Raw genomic sequence first — 26521 nt, forward strand, 5'->3', positions numbered from 1 at the left:
AGTTGTTTTTGCATGGATTCTGTGACGCGGTTAGCTTTTAAGAGCTAGGGCCGCTATTTCTTGTTCCAGAGTCCCGCTTAACTGACAGGTTAAAGTCTGCTTGAAAGAGCCACTAACCTAGCTAAGCTGCTAATGTTAGCCGTCAAGCTAACGAAGTTGGTCCCAGATGAGTTTTCCAATGGAGCCCTCTTTGTCTAGAGAAGTAAATGAACAGTTCCATACACTGTAGGAGATGTATCTACTACGCTTTGTTTTGGGACAAACTGGATCACTCAGAGTTCCAATGCCACAACTGTTTGCTTGCTGAAGATAATAGGCTTAAGGTGGCTTCCTTAATCACGCAGGTCACCAGCCTACATAAGAAACTGGCGAATGTTTACCTTATCTGCGCCGGTGGCTGGACGTAATTCGTGCATGCAATTCCATTATTCCAACTGGCCGGTGTTGCCCGGAGTCCGTTCGCCAGGGAAGCCATCTCGTGCCTCTCCTCCCCCATATCTGATAGCGGAGACGAAGGAGCACAGCAAGAGGAGCATGGCAATAAACGATGGTCGTATGTCACGAGCCATGGAAGCTGAAGACAGTGGTCTCCCGCAAAGTTGTCTACACTCCCAACGAGAGGCCCGGAGCGGATATAAACAATGAATAGTCTGCTGCCCTGGAGCCTGATCTTCCTGCACCTTCATCACTGGGGATACCTGTGTCTGCGGCCACTGTTTCTACTCCAACTCCTTCCCCTACAATTAGAAATCGACGTCAACAAACTTCCGTTCCTGCTCTGGAACGAGCGAGGCTTCTCCATCTATCGGAGGCCTGCATCATCCTTGAAGCGCGGGAGTGTGTGGATTTCCTCGTCCTTCTCGCCAGCCATGATTTTGGGCAGCTCCATGGTAAGAAATGTTACTGTTCCTGGTGCAAAAACAATGTCCTATCCATGTGCCTATGAACCAGATTTATGCTGTTGTCACTGAGGCGGTGTGTAGGAAGTCCACTGTGTGCAGCTCACCCTGCACTAACATAAATAAACATGAGAATATCTACTTCTGCTAAGCTTCCCAGTAAAACAATGGAAATAAGCAAACATCCCAGAAAAGTGCTCAAAAAAGCCCATGTTAACATATGTAGCTTAAGAAACAAGGTTAACGAAATTAATAACTTGCTAGTAAGAGATGACGTTCATATTCCTGAAACTCACTTAGATCAGTGGTTCCCAAACTTTGAATAGTCCTGTACCCCTTCAAACATTCAACATCCAGCTGTAACCCCTCTAGCAGCAGGGTCAGCGCACTCTCAAATGTTTTTTTGTTGCCATCATTGTATTCCTTCCTTCCTTCCACACACACACACACACACACACACACACACACACACACACCACACACACACACACACACACACACACACACACACACTATATTATACATTTATTAAACATAAGAATGAGTGTGAATTGTCACAACCCAGCCGTGAGACGTGACAAAGAGCTCAAATAGGACCAGGGCACAAATAATAATCAATCATTTTGCTCTTTAACCATCTTACATTTAAAACCTTATTTGTTCATCGAAAATTGTGAATAACTCACCACCCGCTAGCAGAACCCCTCGACAATATCCGGTGAAATGGCAGAGCGCGAAATTCATATATTTTTTTTATTAGAAATATTTAACTTTCATACATTCACAAGTGCAATACACCAAATTAAAAGCTTAACTTCTTGTTAATCTTGCCATCGTGTCAGATTTCAAAAAGGCTTTACGGCGAAAGCACGCCAATTGACTATGTTAGGTCAGCGCCTAGTCACAAAAAAAACATACAGCCATTTTCCAGCCAAAGAGAGGAGTCACAAAAAGCAGAAATAGAGATAAAATGAATCACTAACCTTTGATGATCTTCATCAGATGGCACTCATAGGACTTCATGTTACACAATACATGTATGTTTTGTTCGATAAAGTTCATATTTATATCCAAAAATCTCAGTTTACATTGGCGCATTATGTTCAGTAATGTTTTGCCTCCAAAACTCCGGCGAATTTGCTGAGAGCCACATCAATTTACAGAAATACTTATCATAAACTTTGATGAAATATACAAGCGTTATGCATAGAATTAAAGATAAACTCTCCTTAATGCAACCGCTGTGTCAGATTTCAAAAAAGCTTCACGGCGAAAGCACACCTTGCAATAATCTGAGTACAGTGCTCAGCCACCAAAACAAGCCATACAGACACCCGCCATGTTGTCAACAGAAGTCAGAAATAGTGTTATAAATATTCACTTACCTTTAATGATCTTCATCGGAATGCACTCCGAGGAATCCCAGTTCCACAATAAATGTCCGATTTCAAAAAGGCTTTACAGCGAAAGCAAAACATTAGATTATGTCAGCAGAGTACCAAGCCAGAAATAATCAGACACCCATTTTTCAAGCTAGCATATAATGTCACAAAAACCCAGAAGACAGCTAAATGCAGCACTAACCTTTGATGATCTTCATCAGATGACACACCTAGGACATTATGTTATACAATACATGCATCGTTTGTTCAATGAAGTTCATATTTATATCAAAAAACAGCTTTTTACATTAGCATGTGACGTTCAGAACTAGCATACCCAACGCAAACTTCCGGAGGAATTTGCTAACAATTTCCTAAATTACTCACGATAAACGTTCACAAAAAGCATAACAATTATTTTAAGAATTATAGATACAGAACTCGTCTATGCACTCGATATGTCCGATTTTAAAATAGCTTTTTGGTGAAAGCACATTTTGCAATATTCTAAGTACATAGCCCAGGCATCACGGGCTAGCTATTTAGACACCCCGCAAGTTTAGCACTCACCAATATCAGATTTACTATTATAAAAGTTTGATTACCTTTTGTTGTCTTCGTCAGAATGCACACCCAGGACTGCTACTTCAATAACAAATGTTGGTTTGGTCCAAAATAATCCATCGTTATATCCGAATAGCGGCGTTTTGTTCGTGCGTCCCAGACACTATCCGAATGGTAAAGAAGAGTCGCGCGCATGGCGCAATTCGTGACAAAAAAAATCTAAATATTCCATTACCGTACTTCGAAGCATGTCAACCGCTGTTTAAAATCAATTTTTATGCCATTTTTCTCGTAAAAAAGCGATAATATTCCGACCGGGAATGTCCATTTAGCTAAACAGAGGAAAGTAAACAAAGCTTTCGGTCGACGCGGGCACGAGCCTGAGTCTCACAGTACTGTAACCAGCCACTACCCAAACGCGATACTTTTTTTCAGCCAGAGCCTGCAAAGCCACGATTCAGCTTTTTACCGCCTTCTGAGACACTATGGCAGCCGTAGGAAGTGTCACGGGACAGCTAAGATCCTCACTCTTCAATAAACAGAGACAAGAAGAACGACACCTTGTCAGACAGGCCACTTCCTGCATGAAATCTTCTCAGGTTTTTGCCTGCCATATGAGTTCTGTTATACTCACAGACACCATTCAAACAGTTTTAGAAACTTTAGGGTGTTTTCTATCCAAAGCCAATAATTATATGCATATTCTAGTTACTGGGCAGGAGTAGTAACCAGATTAAATCGGGTACGTTTTTTATCCAGCCGTGAAAATACTGCCCCCTAGCCATAACAGGTTAAGAGGGTGTGAACAATGCTGAATGGGTGTAGACAAAGAAGGGCTCTCCAATAGTAGTACCAAAACATTGAAAGACTTTTGTCAAAGCGAGTTTACAAGTTGATCAACTTTTAAAGCAGAATTACTTTCCCATTGTTTCCTCAAATGCAGTGTATGATTGTAGAAAAAGCCCACGGAGTTGGTGGAATAATCCTTTAATTCATTGCCACTTACTCATCTGGGCCAGGGGTGCTTTAATTAGGTCAGGCGGAAATGTCCGACAGATCTCCACTCCATAAAAGGAGGAAATCACCATCACCTGATCGCGTTGCTTTCTCTTCCTTCACTCGGTCAAATCCAGAAGTTCTGTGCGTCCAGGAATCCACGTAAGTCCACCGACTCTGTTACCTTTCATCTTAACTTTCATCTGAACTATCTGTTGTGATCGGGAGAGTGGGCCATCAGTTATTGTTTGAAGTTATTATCGCGTGGCTAGGAGCGCACGCTTCAAACATTTTGTCTAATGTGAATGGTCAATGATTCCGGCCCTACAGATCATAATAGGCCAATTATGCAATTGGTATGGTTAATATGTAATGAAATTCCATGTACACATGATGACACTTGAAAGGGTGAAATAAGAAAGTAATTGTTTGTTGAACTGATCGGCTCTGATATCCAACTAATGGCGACTATAGATTGAATAACCGATCACTGTTTGTATTCTTTCATGATTTATGATAAATAGTTACGAGCCTAAATTACTCACCGATGATTCCTATTGACTTATTAATGAACTGGATTGTTGAATTCCCTAAATGATGTTCACAATGAATGATTGTTATGATTAGATCTTTGTGATGATGGATTTGATTGGATACACGTTATTCTGTTTCCTTTGTTATGCAGCACAGACTACTCAGTAAATATACCACTTTATGGTTAAAGGAATTCCTGCCTCAGTCTCATCCATTCCTCTGTCACCTGACCCGTGACCACCCTCACTGTCAGTCATCCTACCTGTCCAGCTACCCACACAGATTCCACTAATCTTTCAATGATAAAGCATTTTGTAGCTGAGTCTTTAATTTAATCCAATGTAAAAAACAGAACTTAAAATGTTGCTACATAAGACCGATTCCAAGTTGTGAGTCACAAATGTACATTGTTTGAAGCACACTTGTATACGTCTCAGTCATAGATGACAGCTCCAATATGCCCCCCATTGTGAACGAGAGGCCTGTAGAATCATGATTCTTTCAAGTCTTTAGATAATCATTCACCGGTAGGGGTGGTCCTACGTGCTCTCGGCATTACTGAATCTAAAGAACGAAATGAGTCAAAATATCCAAACATCCCATCACTAAAAGCCAGTAACTTCATGATCAAACATTATCAATGTACCAGCAACAGTCATTTTTCATACTTTGGTCGTCACACTTTGATATGGGTTCATACAAGTATCAATGCAGGACCTTTAAACTCACCTTTGGACAGAGAGTACCAGCTGGCTCCATTGGTGATCCCTTCATCAAAAAAATCTCCACAATTCCACCCCTTATGCATCCAACTGTGGGCATACGAATACGTCCTGGCCAACTGTAAGTACACAAAGACACGTTTCAACATCAGGGGCGGAAATCCTGGCCCCCCCATCCTGGGAAAAATATGATTTGTCCCCCCCAATATATCACTGAAACATAACTATGTAATTTAAATCATATTAATAATACGCAATGAAAGCAATTGTGCTGATTATAGACACTTAATAGCGCGTTTTTAAGTTTCAAAAGATTGTGACCCCCCCACCCTTTTCCTCACAATGGTTTGATCCACTGCCAGTTCCTTAGCTTGCTAGGTAACAGAGGGGTCGTGTCTACTGTCTGAAAGGCACTCAATGAACGTAACTGACGTGAGGTTAATCCAGTCAATCACGCACACACACTAGCTGAATATGCAGAGCTAGCGCGCAAATATTAACTATTAAGCTAGCTAGTACCTATTCCATTTATGTGGCCTCGTCAAAGATGGAATCTTTGCTATCGTCAATTTATTCCGAGATCAGCATGCAGATGATGTAAGTTAGTGCTTCAAAGTCCCTGTGATAAGGTTAGCAATAAACTGAAGTCCAAACTGAACAGAACTACACTCTCTTCTACCATTGTCTTAAATATATTTAATGGTCTCGTTGCAAAAGCTAAATTGTCGCAAGGGAACTTTTATTTATTTATTTTATTTAACCCGGGTAGCAAAGATTATAGCAAACACCACTGAAATGGAATTGGTGCTCGCTTGCTTTGCAAATTCAGCTATTGTTGGAAGCCAGCCAATATGAAACAAACTATTAAAATTACAAAAGGTTGCAGCATATGTTGTGTAAATGGTGAACTCATACAGCTGTCAACTCTTGTCATTTTAATCCGTTTCACATTTGCTAGCTACCTTTTAGATCGAAGCCCAAATAGAATGATAAAAGATAAGATGATAGAAGCCCATCTCCTACTGTAAATAACCTACACACTGTGTGTGTGTGTAGCCAGCCAGCCAGGTAGAAAAATGGCAGAAAAATAAAAGACGGACATCAGAGTATTTTTCAGTACACCAAAACGCAAAGTAAGAACCCTAGTAGCCTAATATCTCAAAGACTAGTTGATAAAATGTTCATAAGAAAGAAATGAAATTCTAATGGAAATGTTTCACAATGATGTCATTAGGCAGAGCAGGCAACAGATGGCACACAGACAGCAGAGTTGGGGACAGATATACAGGGACAGACTGGCAGAGACGGAGTCTCAGGTAAGTTTGTTGAGTCTTTGTTTGGCAACATTATGAAAGGTTCTCAATTTTTTTGACTTGTAAAATAGGAACATAATTGGAAAATGCCATGGATACCCCCACTCTCAACTTAAACTGGTGACTGAACTAAGATTTGTTAAAGGCAATGGTATTGCTGTTGTGAGTAGTTGTGTAGTTTTGGGTACCGGTAGTTAGGAGTACGGCAAACACCTTATTTCTTTGGTTCCTCAATATACATTTACCATATTACAATGTAGGCTATGTGTTACAGCACTACTTTTGGTGTCCCCCTCAGGAATTGCTCTTGAGAAAATTTCATGTAATTGTCCCCCCAAAGTTGATATCAGATTTTCGCCCCTGTTCAACATGCGCTATAATGTGACTCAGCTTTTTTTAATGCACCCGTACCTTCTTGAATATCTTGTCATCTGGAGTTGCGGAGTATGTGGTCTTGCCTCTGATGCGGGGGTCTCTTGATTTGTCAAAGGGGTAGTTGGCCACCACTGCCCCACCATGCAGGTTAGCAGACAGAACAAAGTTATAGTTCTGCATCCACTTTATCACTGCCAGTGTCTCCAGTTCAACCTGTAGGAGGCCAATGAGAGAGTATTTTTTTAAAAAGTATACTCAGCTTATATCAGACAATTTCACACTCAGCACTCAAACAAGGTATTGAAAAAAAACTTGGTTAGGGTAAGATTCTTTTATTTTTAGTTGTATTTACTTTATTACAAGGTGTGCTTGCTGAAATCAAGAGCAACTTTAGAAATTGTTCATACTTATTATTATTCACTTTCCTCTGGAAACTGTAGAGCCAAAACCATGAAAATAACAACAAAAACTCTAAAACGTCTAGATTGCCACTGGTCAATGTGCTTGAAAAAAAAAAATGTTTTGCTAGTACTTATACTTTTCACACTAAAACCTTAATGCATTAATCCCAATGCATTTCAAAGGCCATAGAGTTGAATTGTAAACATGTCCACTGTAATTATCCTTCAACCGTTTAAGCTAGAAACGTTATTCAAACTTTAAACTGTGCAGACCGGTCTGAAATAGGCTGTTTGTATACAGCTTTTTGATACCATTTATATATTTCTTCAACTTTAACCATTTTAAATTAGCATAAAAGCTCCATAGACATCAAAGCCAGTTTTGGATTCGACACTGCTTTTGAAGCATTTCAGCTACAAACACCAACACAATGTCAACATTTGCAGACTAACTCAACTTCAATTGCCTTTCAAAAGATTGTTGATACTATTTGTACTTTTTAAACTAAAACCATTTTACATTTTCATAAAAGCTCCATAGACTTCAAAGGCAAACTTTAAAGGAGATGTTTGCTTTTTTAACCACCTATAGTTGATGTCCATGCCCCTGTGGAAATCTAATTAGCATAATAATAAAAAATCAACATCAAAATCGGTCAGTTTAAGCTAGAGGTATCAGATTTTTTGCATTGTCGCTCTTCCGTATCTGTAGTGAAAGGTGACGGAGCAAGAGCGGTGTTTGTCAGACCATGAGACATCCCGAAAATCCGTCTTCCCTCGAAGGAAAACATCTGTAGCGTCTGAACAGTTTGGGCTACACACTAATATGACACACTAAAGTGAGACTCACGAACACGTACATGTCGGTTGTTTTGCTCTAGGACGCCCACCAGCCTCACAAGACTAGTCTGAAGGTAGCCGGGTTAACCAATGATATTAGGCCACACTTGGCCATGATTACAGACACCTGTGTGTCTTTTGACACTATATAAACGAGTCATCTCGCAGTGTTTGTGATCATACCCTGATGAAGACAGCTTGGCTGTCGAAACGTTGGATATTACATTTTTTCATCTGAGCTCCTTGTGCGGCTCTCCCTTATTGTCAAGTTTTCTCCGTTAGCCAGCACCTCGCCTTAATAGGTGTGCGTTTCTTTTTCTTCTAGATTGAAGGTAGCCGGGAACCATTTTAAAAGTGAATGGAATAATTGTATACATGGAGATAGTTTAGTGCCCAAAATAAGGGATTAAAGACATGTTAAAAAAAAAATCCTGATCTTTCTTATATCTCTCAGATATAGGACAGCCACTTCAGAACAAATTTCCTTTTTTTCTCTCTCTGTTTATCCATGTATGAAGCTGTTATTCAATGTTTCTATTGGCTAATAACACTAAGGCCAAATTCAATGTTTAATGATATCATTTTTTGATACCTTAAGGGGTCCTAAAATTCTAAATCAAATAGCTAAATGATCCTTGGTATGACCATCTTAAAACAATTCAATGTTAGCTTAGTAGAACCCAAAGAGTCTAGCCTAGCTGGTTAGCTGCCTGCTGTCTGACAAAAATCACTATTTCAGTAGTTCTTCAACGTAGATAAGGCATACTTTTAAGACTCCTATCAACTATCATTCAATTAGATGTATTGTCAGGTAGAGATACCTAAGCAACTGTTCTTTATCTCTCTCGTGTCTCTCTATCACTTTTCCTGTCCGTGTGTCTGCCAGTCCCACAGGCTTGCCCAGGAAAGAACCAACAAGAATAGGTCATTGTAGTTAATTACCACGTTTTCTGCGCTTAAAGGGTGACTGCACTTTCTGATTTGGCCTCATTTCATATTTGCTAGCGGCCATGACTGAATTCAAACGTGAGTTGGTTTTGGAGAGTGGTTCAATGTGGGTGTCTCTTGGGTGTGTTTGCAGATGGAAAGAGTTAGCCTAATTATTTTGACAATTAGCTTCAGCCAGCTGGTGTGCGACCGTGGAGATATTGGTTTGACTTTGGATATCCTATCTCTGGGGCTAGTTAGGGACTATCAATAAATTACACAATGTAAATGAGACAATATTTTCATGTTGCACACCTTTTAGTTTTTCTATTAAATGCTTTCAATATTTGTAAGTGAATTTTTAGGTAAATTAAATTTGCAGCTATTGAAATTTTAACATAATTAACCATTGGTCTTAACCTCCCTGGGCAAGGTGGGACCAGTCAGTGGAATCGCGTGGCGCGAAATACAAATACCTCATAAATGCTATAACTTCAATTTCTCAAACATATGACTATTTTACACCATTTTAAAGACAAGACTCTCGTTAACTAGCCCAAAGTCAATCAAATTTACCGCGGGCATTATGTTTGGGTCGCGTGCAGCTGCACTCTGAATTGATGATTACTTCAGATGTAGGCATGTGGGAAGGATTGAAACAAACCCAACCTTCATTTACATTGTGATGCAGTAATGATGCAGTAATGACCACAGGTCTCACTAAACTCTGTTTTGGATGAGACTGACATGACCAAAGTTATCCTATTTACACTTTGTAGTCAATTTTGAAGGTAGAACAAGTGTTCCTGACACATATCGATGAGGCTGTTTTTTAAATGAGAAGTTGTTTTATAGGGGCAGTTGCTCTTTAAAACTATGGTGAGTTGGACAACATGTCCCAGAGAGAAATCTAAAGAAATGGTACACTGAGCTCACATAAGCAAACAAACAAACTAAATGAAATTCAAATAAGTGAACCGACATCGGTCAATTAGTTATTTAAATAAACAAAAATAAACTTTTGATTAATTACACAGCACTACTGAGATTTTTTTTTTAAAGAAAATTATTTTTTGGATCATTTGTTCATGTTTTTTCAGAGCCCCCATGCTACACAACAAGGATGAGAAAAAAAATGAGAAAATCGCTGGTAAGTTACTAAAAAACAAGTAAAATCACAAGTTTACCCGTTTACCTCAAATAGGGATTTGGTTTGTTGTGACTTTAGGCTAATTTATATTCAAGATCATTTACTGATGAATTACTGAAAGAATGTATTGATTTGATTAATGTGGTTATCCTAACCTAATTAATCTAAGAAGGACACTATTAACCTGTTTAGGATAGGGGGCAGTATTTTCAAGGCCAGATAAAAAACGGACCCGATTTAATCTGGTTATTACTCCTGCCCAGAAAATAGAATATGCATATAATTATTTGATTTGGATAGAAAACACCCTAAAGTTTCTAAAACTGTTTGAATGGTGTCTGTGAGTATAACAGAGCTCATATCGCAGGCCAAAACCTGAGAAGATTCTATATGGGAAGTGCCCTGTCTGACCATTTCTTGGCCTTCTGTAGCCTCTTTATCGAAAGTAGAGGATCTCTGCTGTAACGTGACATTTTCTAAGGCTCCCATAGGCTCTCAGAAGGCGCCAGAAAGTTGAATGATAACTCTGCAGTCCCTGGGCGAAAAACAGTAGGGGTTTTGGAAAGTGGTCGTTCTGAGAAAAATGACAGTGGTGCGCGCGTGCATGTGAAGACTCCATTTTCTATTTTCAGTGTTTGAATGAAAACAAGGTCTCCCGGTTGGAATATTATCGCTATTTTACGAGAAAAATTGCATAAAAATTGATTTTAAACAGCGTTTGACATGCTTCGAAGTACAGTAATGGAATATTTTGACATTTTTTGTCACGATACGCGCCGGCGCGTCACCCTTCGGATAGTGTCTTGAACGCAAGAACAAAACGCAGCTATTTGGATATAACTATGGATTATTTGGAACCAAAACAACATTGGGTGTTGAAGTAGAAGTCCTGGGAGTGCATTCTGACGAAGAACAGCAAAGGTAATCAAATTTTTCTTATAGTAAATCTAAGTTTGGTGAGTGCCAAACTTGGTGGGTGTCAAAATAGCTAGCCATGATGGCCAGGCTATTTACTCAGAATATTGCGAAATGTGCTTTCACCGAAAAGCTATTTTAAAATCGGACACCGCGATTGCATAAAGGAGTTCTGTATCTATAATTCTTAAAATAATTGTTATGTTTTTTGTGAACGTTTATCGTGAGTAATTTAATAAATTCACCAGAAGTTTTCGGTGGGTATGCTAGTTCTGAACATCACATGCTAATGTAAAAAGCTGTTTTTTTATATAAATATGAACTTGATTGAACAAAACATGCATGTATTGTATAACATAATGTCCTAGGAGTGTCATCTGATGAAGATCAAAGGTTAGTGCTGCATTTAGCTGTGGTTTTGGTTTTTGTGACATTATATGCTAGCTTGAAAAATGGGTGTGTGATTATTTCTGGCTGCGTACTCTCCTGACATAATCTAATGTTTTGCTTTCGTTGTAAAGCCTTTTTGAAATCGGACAATGTAGTTAGATAAAGGAGTCTTGTCTTTAAAATGGTGTAAAATAGTCATATGTTTGAAAAATGGAAGTTTTTGGATTTTTGAGGTGTTTGTAATTCGCGCCACGCTCTATCATTGGATATTGGTGAGGCGTTCCACTAGCGGAACATCTAGATGTAAGAGGTTGTTAAGGGTTGGATATAGAGAAACTCTTGAATTAACTCTATCAGTAGTTATAATTAATCGTTATACCAGTAATTACTATACCAACAATAAAATCACATTCAATTTGACTATATTCTCATCCTGAATAGCCGATAAGCTCTGGAGCTGTGAAAACCCAGTCACTCGCAAATAACTTCAGTTTCACAAATAATTAATTCAAGGTTTTATTTACTAAATTAAGTAGTTAAAAGATACCATATAAAGGCAGGGTACAATGGGATACAAGACAGTTATTCAGGCGAGAGTCTTAAATATGAATGGCTGCTGTACTGCTGCTCAACCAAAACACAAAACTAAAAGCATTGTATTTGGGACAAATCATTCACTAAACCCTTAACCTCAACTACATCTCGTAATGAATAATGTGGAAATTGAGCAAGTTGAGGTGACTAAACTTTTTGGAGTAACCCTGGATTGTAAACACTCATGGTCAAAACATATTGATACAACAGTAGCTAAGATGGGGAGAAGTCTGTCCATAATAAAGCGCTACTATGCCTTCTTAACAACACTATCGACAAGGCAGGTCCTACAGGTCCTAGTTTTGTTGCAAAGAGGGACTTAGTAAAATTGCAGGTGGCTCAGAACAGGGCAGTATTGCTGTCCTTTAAAAAGTACACAGACATGCATGTCAATCTCTCATGGCTCAAAGTGGAAGAGAGATAGACTTCATCACTACTTGTTTTTGTAAGAGGTGTTGACAAGCTGAATGTACCGAGCGGTCTGTTTGAAGTACTTGCACACAGCTCGGACACCCATGCACAAGACATCCCACCAGAGGTCTCTTCACAGTCCCCAAGTCCAGAACATACTATGGGAGGCGCACAGTACTAGATAAGAGACATGAATACATGGAACTCTATTCCAAATCAGGTAACTGATGCAAGCAGTAGAATTTAAAAAAAATTAAACGTTAAAAAAGACACCTTATGGAACAATGGGGACTGTGAAGAGAGACACAACGATACAGGCACATGCATACATTGTGATATTGTTGTATGGTGGTGTTGAACATTTTGTATTGTAGATATGTAGTGGTGTAATAATGTTATATGATGTACTGTTTTATCTTTTGTAATGTAAGTGCTTTAATATGTTTGGACCCCAGGAAGAATGATCGCTAATAAATACAAATACAATTGCACATTCACAGGATGTTTTTGAATGATATGATCTTACAAATTGAAAGAGGAAATGAAAAAATGTTATAGGGTAATATTACTTGTATATCGATGTTGCCTGCCCAATTGGATTACGTTTGGATGGGATGAAGCCATGATAGAGCTGGGAAAAAGGCAGTGTTGTCCAAGTCTCTCTCTCTGTCCGGGAAAGCAAAATCTATGAGCTCTTCTAAGCAGTAAATTCTTCCTCTGATCACAGCAGGGATGGATTGCGAATTCAGTCATTTAGTCTTTAATGTAAACAGTGAGTTTCACAGGATAATTTCTGTGATGATTGCTTCTTTCTGAGTAGGATAGGAAAAGTACATAAGTGTTTTGTCGATAGGAGTTTGGTTTCCAAGGAGAGTTAGGTCATTCGTTCCTCATGGCATGGCCGCACCCGAGGGCGGGCAAACATGTTTCAAGCAAACCACCGAGGTCCCTGTGACTTAGAATACTAAGATATCCTGCCTAAATGACTACCGACCCGTAGCACTCACATCTGTAGCCATGAAGTGCTTTGAAAGGCAGGTCATGGCTCACACCACTCCTGGGCTACAATCACCTATCCAGACCCGTTTTACTGCCGATGCGGAGCCCCATCGGGCCTTCACGACTGGACTACCGATGTTATCGGTGTCTTATCGGCTGCTATCTGAATAGGTCTATCGGACAATTTTCTTGGGCCACTATAACTATAACTATTTTGCCAATTGGACTGGTCCCCCATACCACACGGAACCCCACTAATCTACAGACGGAAACGCACGAGGTGGCTAAAAACAGACCTCCCTCCATCTTCCTACCTACGGCCCGGCTAGCCGTCTGAATCTCACGGGACCCTTATGATCACTCGGCTAAGCATGCCTCTCCTTAATGTCAATATGCCTTGTCCATTGCTGTTCTGGTTAGTGTTTATTGGCTTATTTCACTGTAGAGCCTCTAGCCCTGCTCCTTATACCTTATCCAACCTTTCAGTTCCACCACCCACACATGCTATGACATCTTCTGGTTTTAATGATGTTTCTAGACACAATATCTCTCTCATCATCACTCAATGCCTAGGTTTACCTCCACTGTATTCACATCCTACCATACCTTTGTCTGTACATTATACCTTGAAGCTATTTTATTGCCCCCAGAAACCTGCTCCTCTATTCCGGACGTCATAGACAACCAATTCTCATAGCTTTTAGCCGTACACTTATCCTACTCCTCCTCGGTTCCACTGGTGATGTAGAGGTGAATCCAGGCCCTGCAGTGGCTAGCTCTCTTTTGATGACTTCTGTAACCATAATAACCTTGGTTTCATACATGTTAACATTAGAAGCCTCCTCCCTAAGTTTGTTTTATTCACTGCTTTAGCACACTCTGCCAACCCGGATGTCCTAGCCGTGTCTGAATCCTGGCTTAGGAAGTCCACCAAAAACTCTGAAATCTTCATCCCTAACTACAACATTTTCAGACAAGATAGAACGGCCAAAGGGGGCGGTGTTGCAATCTACTGCAGAGAAAGCCTGCAGAGTTCTGTCCTACTGTCCAGGTCTGTAAACAAACAATTTGAACTTCTACTTTTAAAAATCCATCTCTAAAAACAATTCTCTCACCGTTGCTGCCTGCTATAGACCACCCTCTGCCCCCAGCTGTGCTCTGGACACAATATGTGAACTGATCGCACCCCATCTATCTTCAGAGCTCGTGCTGCTAGGTGACCTAAACTGGGACATGCTTAACACCCCAGCCATCCAAAGTTTGAAATTATCAATAAACCTACCAGGTACCACACCAAAGCTGTAAACACGGGCACCCTCATAGATATCATCCTAACCAACTTGCCCTCTAAATACACCTCTGCTGTTTTCAACCAAGATCTCAGCGATCATTGCCTTCATCCGTAATGGGTCAGCAGTCAAACAACCTCCACTCATCACTGTCAAACACTCCCTGAAACATTTCAGCGAGCAAGCCTTTCTAATCGACCTGGCCCGGGTATCCTGGAAGGATATTGACCTCATCCCGTCAGTAGAGGATGCCTGGTTATTTTTTTTAAATGCCTTCCTCACAATCTTAAATAAGCATGCCCCATTCAAGAAATGTAGAACCAGGAACAGATATATCCCTTGGTTCTCTCCCGACCTGACTGCCCTTAATCAACATAAAAACATCCTGTGGCGTTCTGCATTAGCATCGAACAGCCCCCGTGATATGCAACTTTTCAGGGAAGTTAGAAACCAATATACACAGGCAGTTAGAATAGCCAAGGCTAGCTTTTTCAAGCAGAAATTTGCTTCCTGCAACAAATTCAAAAAAGTTCTGGGACACTGTAAAGTCCATGGAGAATAAGAACACCTCCTCCCAGCTGCCCACTGCACTGACGATTGGAAACTCTGTCACCTCCGATAAATCCACTATAATTGAGAATTTCAATAAGCATTTTTCTACAGCTGGCCATGCTTTCCACCTGGCTATCCCTACCGCGGTCAACAGCACTGCACCCCCCACAGCTACTCACCCAAGCCTTCCCCATTTCTCCTTCTCCCAAATCCAGTCAGCTGATGTTCTGAAAGAGCTGCAAAATCTGGACCCCTACAAATCAGCAGGGCTAGACAATCTGGACCCGCTCTTTCTAAAATTATCTGCCGAAATTGTTGCAACCCCAATTATTAACCTGTTCAACCTCTCTTTCATGTCGTCAGAGATTCCCAAAGATTGAAAAGCAGCTGCTGTCATCCCCCTCTTCAAAGGAGGGGACACTCTTGACCCAAACTGCTACAGACCTATATCTATCCTACCCTGCCTTTCTAAGGTCTTCGAAAGCCAAGTCAACAAACAGATTACAGACCATTTCGAATCCCACCGCACCTTCTCCGCTATGCAATCTGTTTTCAAAGCTGGTCATGGGTCCACCTCAGCCACGCTCAAGGTCCTAAACGATATCGTAACCGCCATCGATAAGAAACAATACTGTGCTGCCGTATTCATTGACCTGGCCAATGCTTTCAACTCTGTCAATCACCACATCCTCATCGGCAGACTCAATAGCCTTGGTTTCTCAAATGATTGCCTCGCCTGGTTCACCAACTACTTCTCTGATAGAGTTCAATGTGTCAAATCGGATGGCCTGTTGTCGGGGCCTCTGGTAGTATCTATGGGGGTGCCACAGGGTTCAATTCTTGGGCCAACCCTTTTCTCTGTATACATCAATGATGTCACTCTTGCTGCTGGTGAGTCTCTGATCCACCTCTACGCAGACAACACCATTCTGTACACTTCTGGCCCTTCTTTGGACTCTGTGTTAACAACCCTCCAGACGAGCTTCACTGCCATACAACTCTCCTTCCGTGGCCTCCAACTGCTCTTAAACACAAGTAAAACTAAATGCATGCTCTTCAACCGATCGCTGCCTGCACCTGCCCGCCCGTCCAGCATCACTACTCTGGACGGTTCTGACTTAGAATATGTGGACCACTACTAATACCTAGGTGTCTGGTTAGACTGTAAGCTCTCCTTCCAGACTCACATTAAGCATCTCCAATCCAAAGTTAAATCTAGAATTGGCTTCCTATTTCGCAACAAAGCATCCTTCACTCATGCTGCCAAACATACCTTCATAAAACTGACCATCTTACCGATCCTCGACTTCGGCGATGTCATTTACAAAATAGCCTCCAATACCCTACTCAATAAACTGGATGCAGTCTATCACAGTGCCATCCATTTTGTCACCAAAGCCTCATATACTACCCACCACTGCGACCTGTACGCTCTCGTTGGCTGGCCCTCGCTTCATACTCATCGCCAAACCCACTGGCTCCAGGTCATCTACAAGACCTTGCTAGTTAAAGTCCCCCCTTATCTCCGCTCACTGGTCACCATAGCAGCATCCACCTGTAGCACGCGCTCCAACAGGTATACCTCTCTGGTCACCCCCAAAGCCAATTCCTCCTTTGGCCATCTCTCCTTCCAGTTCTCTGCTGCCAATGACTGGAACTAACTACAAAAATCTCAAACTGGAAACACTTATCTCCCACACTAGCTTTAAGCACCAGCTGTAAGAGCAGTTCACAGATCACTGCACCTGTACATAGCCCATCTATAATTTAGCCCAAACAACTACCACTTCCCCTACTGTATTCATTTATTTTGCTCTTTTGCACCCCATTATTTCTATTTCTACTTTGCACTTTCTTCCACTACAAATCTACCATTGCAGTGTTTTACTTGCTATATTGTATTTACTTTGCCACCATGGCCTTTTTGTCTTAACCTCGCTTATCTCACCTCATTTGCTCACATTGTATATATACTTATTTTTCTACTGTATTATTGACTGTATGTTTGTTTTACTCCATGTGGAACTCTGTGTTGTTGTATGTGTCGAACTGCTTTGCTTTATCTTGGCCAGGTCGCAATTGTAAATGAGAACTTGTTCTCAATTGCCTACCTGATTAAATAAAGGTGAAATAAATAAAATAAACATCAACGCCATTTTCCCAGAAACCCAACACCCACTCCAGTTTGCATACCGCCTCAACAGATACACAGATGATGCAATCTCTATTACACTCCACATTGCCCTTTCCCACCTGGACAAAAGGAAGACCTATGTGAGAATGCTATTCATTGACTACAGCTCAGCGTTCAACACCATAGTGCCCTCAAACCTCATCACTAAGTTAAGGACCCTGGGACTAAACACCTCAACTCCCTCTGCAACTGGTGGTAAATGGTAGGTAACAACACATCTGCCATTCTGATCCTCAACACGGGTGCTCCTCAGGGGTGCGTGCTTAGTTCCCTCCTGTACTCTCTGGTCACCCTTGACTGCACGGCCAGGTACAACTGCAACACCATCATTAAGTTTGCTGATGACACAACAGTGGAAGGCCTGATCACCAACAACGTTGAGACCGCATATAGGGAGGAGGTCAGAGACCTGGCCGTGTGGTGCCAGGACAGCAACCTCTCCCTCACCGTGATCAAGACTAAGGAGATGATTGTGGACTACAGGAAAAGGAGGACAGAGCACCCCCCTTTCTCATCAACGGGGCTGTAGTGGAGCAGGTTGAGAGCTTCAAGTTCCTTGGTGTCCACATCACCAACAAACTAACGTGGCTTCTTCTGATGGATTTTGATGGACTTTTTAAACTTACTTTTATTTACTGATGCAGAAAAATGAATCCATGCCTTTATTACATCCTATCTAGACTACTATAAGGCTCTTCTATCAGGATGTAATGCTACCAATCTGAAACATCTCCAACTTGTACAAAATGCTGCCGACCAGGAAACAAAAAGTTTGTACAGTCTCCAATTATTGCCTAACTTCACTGGCTACTCATACAGTCCCGTACAGACAGCAAGTCTTATTTCTAACATACAACGCTTTACATGGGCAAGCTCCCAAATACCTTAAAGACATGCTAATACAACTGGACACCAGCCTTCTTGCCGTTCTGCAAATATTTAAAAAAAACAAAGCTGGGGTCAAGGCCTTCAACAGAACGCAAAACCTTATGAACAGCCTGTCAATCCACTTAGTCTCAATGTTTAAAACTAGGCTAAAAACACACCTTTTTAGCCTGTTATGTGTAGTATTTTATATTTACTTTTTATCTCTGTATCCTTGCTTACTTAACTTCCTGCTTTCCCCAACTATACCCAGCTTGGGGTACTATAAGGCCCCCAATCCACCCAACCCGGGATCAACTACCAGTCCACCCATTGATCCATCCACATGAGTGCCTGGCTGCTTCTCTTATGATCAAGGATTTATACTCCGGGATCCATCCGTCCTACCCTTTGATCCCTCCACCTTTCCTCCTGGCTGTTACTGTACTGACTGTCACAGTTTCTCTCCTGCCCTACTTCACCAATCAGTGCTAGTTGTTTACATGCGTGATGGACAGACAAGTTTAGCCTATGGCGCAAGATGCAACAAACATTCTGGGGTAGGTTGAGAGAGGGTTGAGGAGGTGGCTTGAAGCACTGGGCATCTTATTATGACATGGATTATACTGAACAAAAATATAAACGCAACCTGCTACAATTTCAAATATTTTACTGAGTTACAGTTCATACAGTGGTTCCTCCTTTAAAAATTGTGAACTTACGCCGCGGGACTTAGAGGTAATTTGTGGTTTAGTCCGGTACCCTGCGTCACCACTTCATTGCTCCAGACCAGCGCAAGGGGGAGTTATAGCACTGATTATGCTTTTGGGTTCTACTGTGTCTCTGACAATGAATGGGCGACATAAACCTAAATAGAAACTGATAATTGTGCACGACTTCAGTATTACTTACTAAAACTGTTGTTACACTAAGGTTTTTATTATTTTATTTTGTTAGGATTATTTTGCTCTTGCATTGTAGGCCACTCCCGACCAGTCATGTTATACAGTGCCTGAGTGGTGCAACGGTCTAAGACACTGCATAGCAGCGCAAGCTGTGTTGCTATAGATGTTGGTTCAATACCTGTGCCGTCCTTGACTGGGAGACCCATGAGATGATTGTAGGTTTTTGGTTTCTCTCCCTCTAAAAACAGAAATAAATAATTCTAAATAACAAACTGGCTTTCTTTACAAATTAGTAACAATGTCTCACACAATGTTCAAGAATGGCATTTTTCCTCGCTCATTTTTGTCAAGTGTCTGTGTGCAGCGAGTAGGACGGAGTCAGGCGCAGGACACAGAACTGAGTAAAAACGTACTTTACTCGAATAAAACAAACTAATTCCATACAGGGAAAACAATCCAGCTCGACACAAAATAGCGACCACTTAACAAAGAACAAACACTCACAAAACCATGTGGAAACCAGAGGGTTAAATAGGGAATAAATTATAACGTAATGGAAACCAGGTGTGTACAATCAAGACAAAACAAATGGAAAAAGAAACGTAGATCGGTGGCGGCTAGAAAGCCGGTAACGTCGACCGCTGAACGCCGCCGAAACAAGGAGAGGCACTAACTTCGGCTGAAGTCATGACAGTTTTACGTTATTTGAAAACTAAATCATCTCGAAAATTGTTATTTAAAAAAAAAGTGATTATTATTAATTTACAATTATATAAATGCCCCTTGGATATTCTCACAGATATATTATTAACCCTGTTATTAGCAGGACAATATATATTGGTTATATTGGTCATGGCTCCCGAGTGGCAGTTCTCCAGCTGTATCCACTGAAAGCGTGAGGTTCAAGGGGGCACAGGGGGCACAAGAACGGCCCGCAGAGCCGTGCACAGAAGACGGACCTAGCCCAAGGGGAAGGGAGGACGAGGAGGAAGGGGGAGGGGGGGTGGACCCCACACCGCCACACTGCAAGGGGCATTGCACTAATAATGACACTGACAAGGGAAAAATTCCCGCTGTTCTGTTCTTAGTGCCAGTCTGCACGTTCAAACTAAAACAATGTAACTAATAATGGCAACTTTATGTTTTCGTTAATAAAATAATGATAAAAATACTCTTTCAAGATGACAATGTTTATTTAGTTATGGATCCATAACGAATTACTATGGGAATAAATATCACAGAATTATAGAAATATCCTCCAATCCTCTATATGTAATTATTGGCAGAGACTCACGTCATATTTTTCGATATACTGTAGGTCTACCGTAGGCGAGATCAGTCTCACTAGTGTTGAGTAATTTGCTTTTAAAAGGGATGTAGGTCTTATTTATTTAAAGAGCATATTGAAGTTAGAAGCAATAGGATTTGAAGCAATAGCTACAAAACTATTTTAGTACCGTTTCGTGTAACCTATTTTAGTACCGTGTAACCTTTATTTAACCAGGCAAGTCAGTTAATTAAGAACAAATTCTTACTTACAAGGACAGCCTACTCCTTCCTCCCTGTTGGGGAATTGAACCCCAGTCTCCCACATGCCTGCACGACACAGGGATTCTTTAGCTAAATAGCCCATTTACTGTACTCCTGACCGTCACATTGTACAGGGCCATATTTTCCATTCCATCCTAACGGAAACCCAGAGGGTTTTTTGTTTATCTTGGAATAGAACCACCATAATATTAATCAAATTAATTAATCAAGTACCAGTCAAACGTTTGGACACACCTACTCATTCCAGGGTTTTTCTTTATTTTTACTATTTTCTACATTGTAGAATAATAGTGAAGACATCACAACTATGAAATAATGCATATGGAATTACTTAAGAACAAATTCTTATTAGCAAGGACAGCCTACTCCTTCATCCCCATTGGGGAATTGAACCCCACTTGCCCACATTCTCTAGTACAGCCATTATTGTAGGCTATCAAATGCTTCTTAAAGATGCCCTCTGGTGGTCAAACTAGCACTAAATAGGTACCAGTGGTTCACACTTAAATAACGTGCCATAGAATTCTGCAGGCCCATGCAAACTGTGCCGCAGTACACTGCAACTTTTAAAGGAGGAACCACTGTATTAGGAATTCAGTCAATTGAAATAAATGAATTAGGCCCTAATCTATGGATTTCACATGACTGGGAATACGGATACAGTTGTTCCTCAATTAAACATTTCGAGATTATGCCGCGGGAGTTAGCGGTAATTTGTGGTTTTGTACGTTACCCTGCATCACTGCTTCATTGCTCCAGACCACCGCAAGGGGGAGTTAGAGCACTGATCATGCTTTTGGAAGCTGTAAAAAAGCGGTATAAGCAGCAATTGATGTTTGCTAAATAATCAAGTTAATGGTGCAGTCATATAGCCTCACAACTATAAAATAGTAACCAAATAAGCGTTAAACAAATATATTTTATATTTCAGATTATTTGCCTTGATGACAGCTTTGCACAGTCTTTGCATTCTCTCAGCCAGCTTCATGAGGTAGTCACCTGGAATCAATTTTGATTAACAGATGTGCCTTGTTAAAAGTTAATTTGTGGAATTTCTTTCCTTCTTAATGCATTTGAGCCAAATCAGTTGTGTTGTGACAAGGTAGGGGTGGTATACAAAAAATGTCAGTGCAGTCGCAAAAATCATCAAGAGCTATGATGAAACTGGCTCTCATGAGGACTGCCACAGGAAAGGAAGGCTCAGAGTTACCTCTGCTGCAGAATATATGTTCATTAGAGTTAACTGCACCTCAGATTGCAGCCCAAATAAATGCTTCACAGAGTAACAGACACATCTCAACTGTTCAAAGGAGACTACGTGAATCAGGCCTTCATGGTTGAATTCTGCAAAGAAACCCCTACTAAAGGACACAAATAAGAAGAAGGGACTTGCTTGGGCCAAGAAACACAAGCAATGGACATTAGACCGGTGGAAATCTGTCCTTTGGACTGATGACTCCAAATTTGAGATTTTTGTTTCCAACCGCCGTGTATTTGTGAGACTCATAGTAGTTGAACTGAGGAGGTGTGATGGTATGGGGGTGCTTTGCTGGTACCAATGTTGCTGATTTATTTCCAATTCAAGGCACACTTAACCAGCATGGCTACCAGAGCATTCAGCGATACGCCATCCCATCTGGTTTGCGCTTAGTGGGACTATCATTGTTTTTCAACAGGACAATGACCCAACACACCTCCAGGCTGTGTAAGGGCTATTTGACCAAGAAGGAGAGTGATGGAGTGCTGAATTCACCCCGACCTCAACACAACTGAGATGGTTTGGGATGAGTTGGACCGCAGAGTGAAGGAAAAGCAGCCAACAAGTGCTCAGCCTACGTGGGAACTCCTTCAAGATAGTTGGAAAAGCATTCCTCATGAAGCTGGTTGAGAGAATGCCAAGAGTATACAAAGCTGTCGTCAAGGCAAAGGGTGGCTACTTGGAAGAATCTAAAATCTAAAGTATATTTTGATTTGTTTAACACTTTTTGGTTACTACATGATTCCATATGAGTTATTTCATTGTTTTGATGTCTTCCTTATTATTCTACAATGCAGAAAATAGTAAAAGAAAAACCCTTGAGTAGGTGTGTCCAAACTTTTGACTGGTACTGTATGTGTGCCATTCTGAGGGTGAATGGTCAAGACAAAAAATGTATGTGCCTTTGAACGGGGTATGGTATTGGTGCCAGGTGTAGGGCTGTTGCAGTGACCATATTACCACCATTCCGGCAGTCATGAGTCACGGGAAATATCCTTTTATGCAATCTGGACATGTGTTAGTAGAACCAACTCTCTAATGATCATCAGGTTGCTAATGGCCTTGTACTCAGGGCTCAATTGTCCTTCTAACCACTCTGACATCAATTAAAATGCAATAAAAAAATCACATCAAACACTTGCCATCAAAAAAGTATGGGCTTTTAAAACTCACCTCACTGTGATTGATCAATTTGAAGAAAGTTCAACAACAGATTGAATATGAGTGGAAAACATGTGTTGTGGATGTTGTTTCAAAGCCTAACACAATTAAATGGACAGGGCTTTCTAAGGTGATGATTAATTCAAAACAACCATATGCATTTTAGTGCTTATGCATAGCACAGGCCTATATATGAGCACAAGCCCCCCCAAAAAACGGAATTAAAATAATGATTGTGCGTTATACAATACGTAGCCTATCTCATATTACACATGACAGAAAAACATTTACAAAATACTGATTAAACATTTCTAGATTGGTCTAGACTAAACAAATTCAGAGTTAGCCTACAATTATAGTGAATTTGTATTTTGAATAGCCTAGTAATAGGGCATTTTTTATATGTTCATAATTAATAGGCTGACAAATTACTTTAAGCTACAGAATCTTACACCTGTTAGATTTTTTTTAACTAGACAAGTCAGTTAAGTAGAAATTATTGTTTACAATGACTTCCTACCAAAAGGCCTCTTACGGGGACAAGGCTTAGGATTAAAAATAAAAATATAGGACAAAACATCACACTACATAAAGAGAGACCTACAGCAACAACATAGGATGGCAACAACACATGACAACACAGCATGGTAGCAACACCACATGACAACAACATGGTAGGAACACAAAATGGCAGCAGCACAACATGGTAGCAGCACAAAATATTGTGCAAACATTATTGAGCACAGACAACAGCACAAAGGCAAGATGGTAGAGACAACAATACTGCCTTACCAAGCCAAAAGGCAGTAACTGCTCTTTGGTCGATTATTAGTTCATGCCATTTTTGCTACAGTAAATACATGCTTAATCATATGAACAAGTATCCATCCTGTCGCTATTGTATTCTGTTTTGGAGAAAATGTGGGTCACATTAGCAGTAACTGCAAAAAGTTACTGTGATACAAAGGTAAATGGCAGTAACTGAACTTACTGTCTCTTAGCTTGGCTTTGACCTGCCCTTGGCTGCATTTACTGCCTGTTACCTTGGTATCATATCATTTTATTCTGATAGTGATACAATCGAACCTGTATGGCACTGAATGACAGCTACACACCTTCATTGCTAATCTAGGCACAGCAATGGCACAGCATTCTGGGGGGGGGGGGGGGATGATGGTTGAACTTGCGCTGAATCGCCAACACCCAGACACTGGCATTAAACTTTCAAATTAATCTTTGTTGACTTTGCTGGGTGCTATTGTCCTTCATCAGCACCGGCCTGTACCCTACCTGCCCTAAGCTCTCCTGGCCCCTTACACTAAGTCTGAATTTGTCCTGCTTGGTGACCTAAACTGGACATTAACCTGTTTGGGCTAGGGGGCAGTATTGAGAATTTTTGAAAAAATATGTGCCCATTTTTAACTGCCTCCTACACCAACTCAGAAGCTAGAATATGCATATTATTGTTCAGGTTTGGATAGAAAACACCCTAAAGTTTCTAAAACTGTTTGAATGGTGTCTGTGCGTATAACAGAACTCCTATGGCAGGCAAAAACCTGACAAGGTTTCATGCAGGAAGTGGCCTGTCTGACAAGGAGTCGTGCGTCTTGCATCTGTTTATTGAAGAGTAAGGATCTTAGCTGTAACGTGACAATTCCCAGGGCTCCAATAGGCTCTCAGAACCCGGGAAAAACCAGAACGATGACGAGGCAGCCTCTGGCTGAAACAGATTATCGCCTTATCCAAGTGGCCAATCAGAGGACCATTGAATGAGGCGCGTGCACGATTCGCCCCTGTGGAGAAATTTCATTCGGCTGTTTAGCTTATTGCAGATTCCCGGTCGGAATATTATCGCTTTTCTACGAGATAAATGGCATAAAAATTGTTTTTAAACAGCGGTTGACATGCTTCGAAGTACGGTAATGGAATATTTAGACATTTTTTGTCACGCCATGCGCCATGCGCACGACCGTTATTTACCATTCGTATAGTGTCTAGAACGCACGAACAAAACAGAGGATATTTGGATATAACGATGGATTATTTGGGACCAAACCTACATTTGTTATTGAAGTAGAAGTCCTGGGAGTGCATTCTGACGAAGAACAGGAAAGGTAAGAACATTTTTCTTATAGGAAATAGGATTTTGGTGAAGGCTAATCTTGCCGGGTGTCTAAATAGCTAGCCGTGATGGCTGGGCTATGTACTTAGAATATTGCAAAATGTGCTTCATCCGAAAAGCTATTTTAAAATCGGACATATCGAGTGCATAGAGGAGTAATGTATCTATAATTCTTAAAATAATTGTTATGCTTTTTGTGAACGTTTATCGTGAGTAATTTAGCAAACTGTTAGTAAATTCCCCGGAAGTATGCTTTTTCTGAACGTCACATGCTAATGTAAAAAGCTGTTTTTTTATATAAATATGAACTTGATTGAACAGACATGCATGTATTGTATAACATAATGTCCTAGGTGTGTCATCTGATGAAGATCATAAAAGGTTAGTGCTGCATTTAGCTGTGGTTTGGGTTTTTGTGACATTATATGCTAGCTTGAAAAATGGGTGTCTGATTATTTCTGGCTGGGAACTCTCCTGACATAATCTAATGTTTTGCTTTCGTTGTAAAGCCTTTTTGAAATCGGACAGTGTGGTTAGATTAAGGAGAGTCTTGTCTTTAAATAGCTGTAAAATAGTCATATGTTTGAGAAATTGAAGTAATAGTATTTCAAACGATTCAAAAATCGCGCCACTGAATTCAGGTGGCTGTTACGTAGGTGGGACGAATTCGTCCCGCCTTGCCCATAGAGGCTAAGAAAGCTTTGTTGTAGAGCGTTTAACACAAAATCAGGGGAGGGGCAAGCTGAATAGAAGACTGTATCATTTGCATATAAATGGATGAGAGAGCTTCCTACTGCCTGAGCTATGTTGTTGATGTACACTGAGAAGAGTGTGGGGCCTAGGATCGAGCTTTGGGACACTCCCTTGGTGACAGGCAGTGGCTGAGACAGCAGATGTTCTGACTTTATACACTGCACTCTTTGAGAGAGGTAGTTAGCAAACCAGGCCAAAGAACCCTCAGACACACCAATACTCCTTAGTATTGGAATGGTCTACTGTATCAAAACGTTTGGCCAAGTCAATAAAAATAGCAGCACAACATTGCTTAGAATCAAGGGCAATGGTGACATCATTCAGGACCTTTAAGGTTGCAGTGACACATCCATAACCTGAGCAGAAACCAGATTGCATACCAGAGAGAATACTATAGACATCAAGAAAGCCAGTCAGTTGATTATTGACTAGTTTTTCCAAAACTTTTGATAAACAGGGC

General features: G+C 40.8%; 1 protein-coding gene across 2 annotated transcripts in view; it reads right to left on the bottom strand.

Annotated features, from left to right (window-relative positions):
* Positions 1-26521, bottom strand: part of cpn1 (carboxypeptidase N, polypeptide 1) — a 185866-nt gene that overhangs the window by 73516 nt on the left and 85829 nt on the right. Inside the window, exons 4-6 of one of the 2 annotated variants that reach the window (XM_045701860.2) lie at positions 19395-19454; positions 6822-6998; positions 5105-5216 (exon numbers count right to left, since the gene is read on the bottom strand). In XM_045701860.2, the coding sequence (XP_045557816.1) occupies positions 5105-5216; positions 6822-6998; positions 19395-19454 (349 nt within the window). The remainder of the gene's footprint in view (positions 1-5104; positions 5217-6821; positions 6999-19394; positions 19455-26521) is intronic. The other variant, NM_001141729.1, reaches the window with a different exon arrangement.

Source organism: Salmo salar, chromosome 19 (assembly GCF_965601325.2).
Source record: "Salmo salar chromosome 19, fSalSal1, whole genome shotgun sequence".
Lineage (NCBI taxonomy): Eukaryota > Metazoa > Chordata > Actinopteri > Salmoniformes > Salmonidae > Salmo > Salmo salar.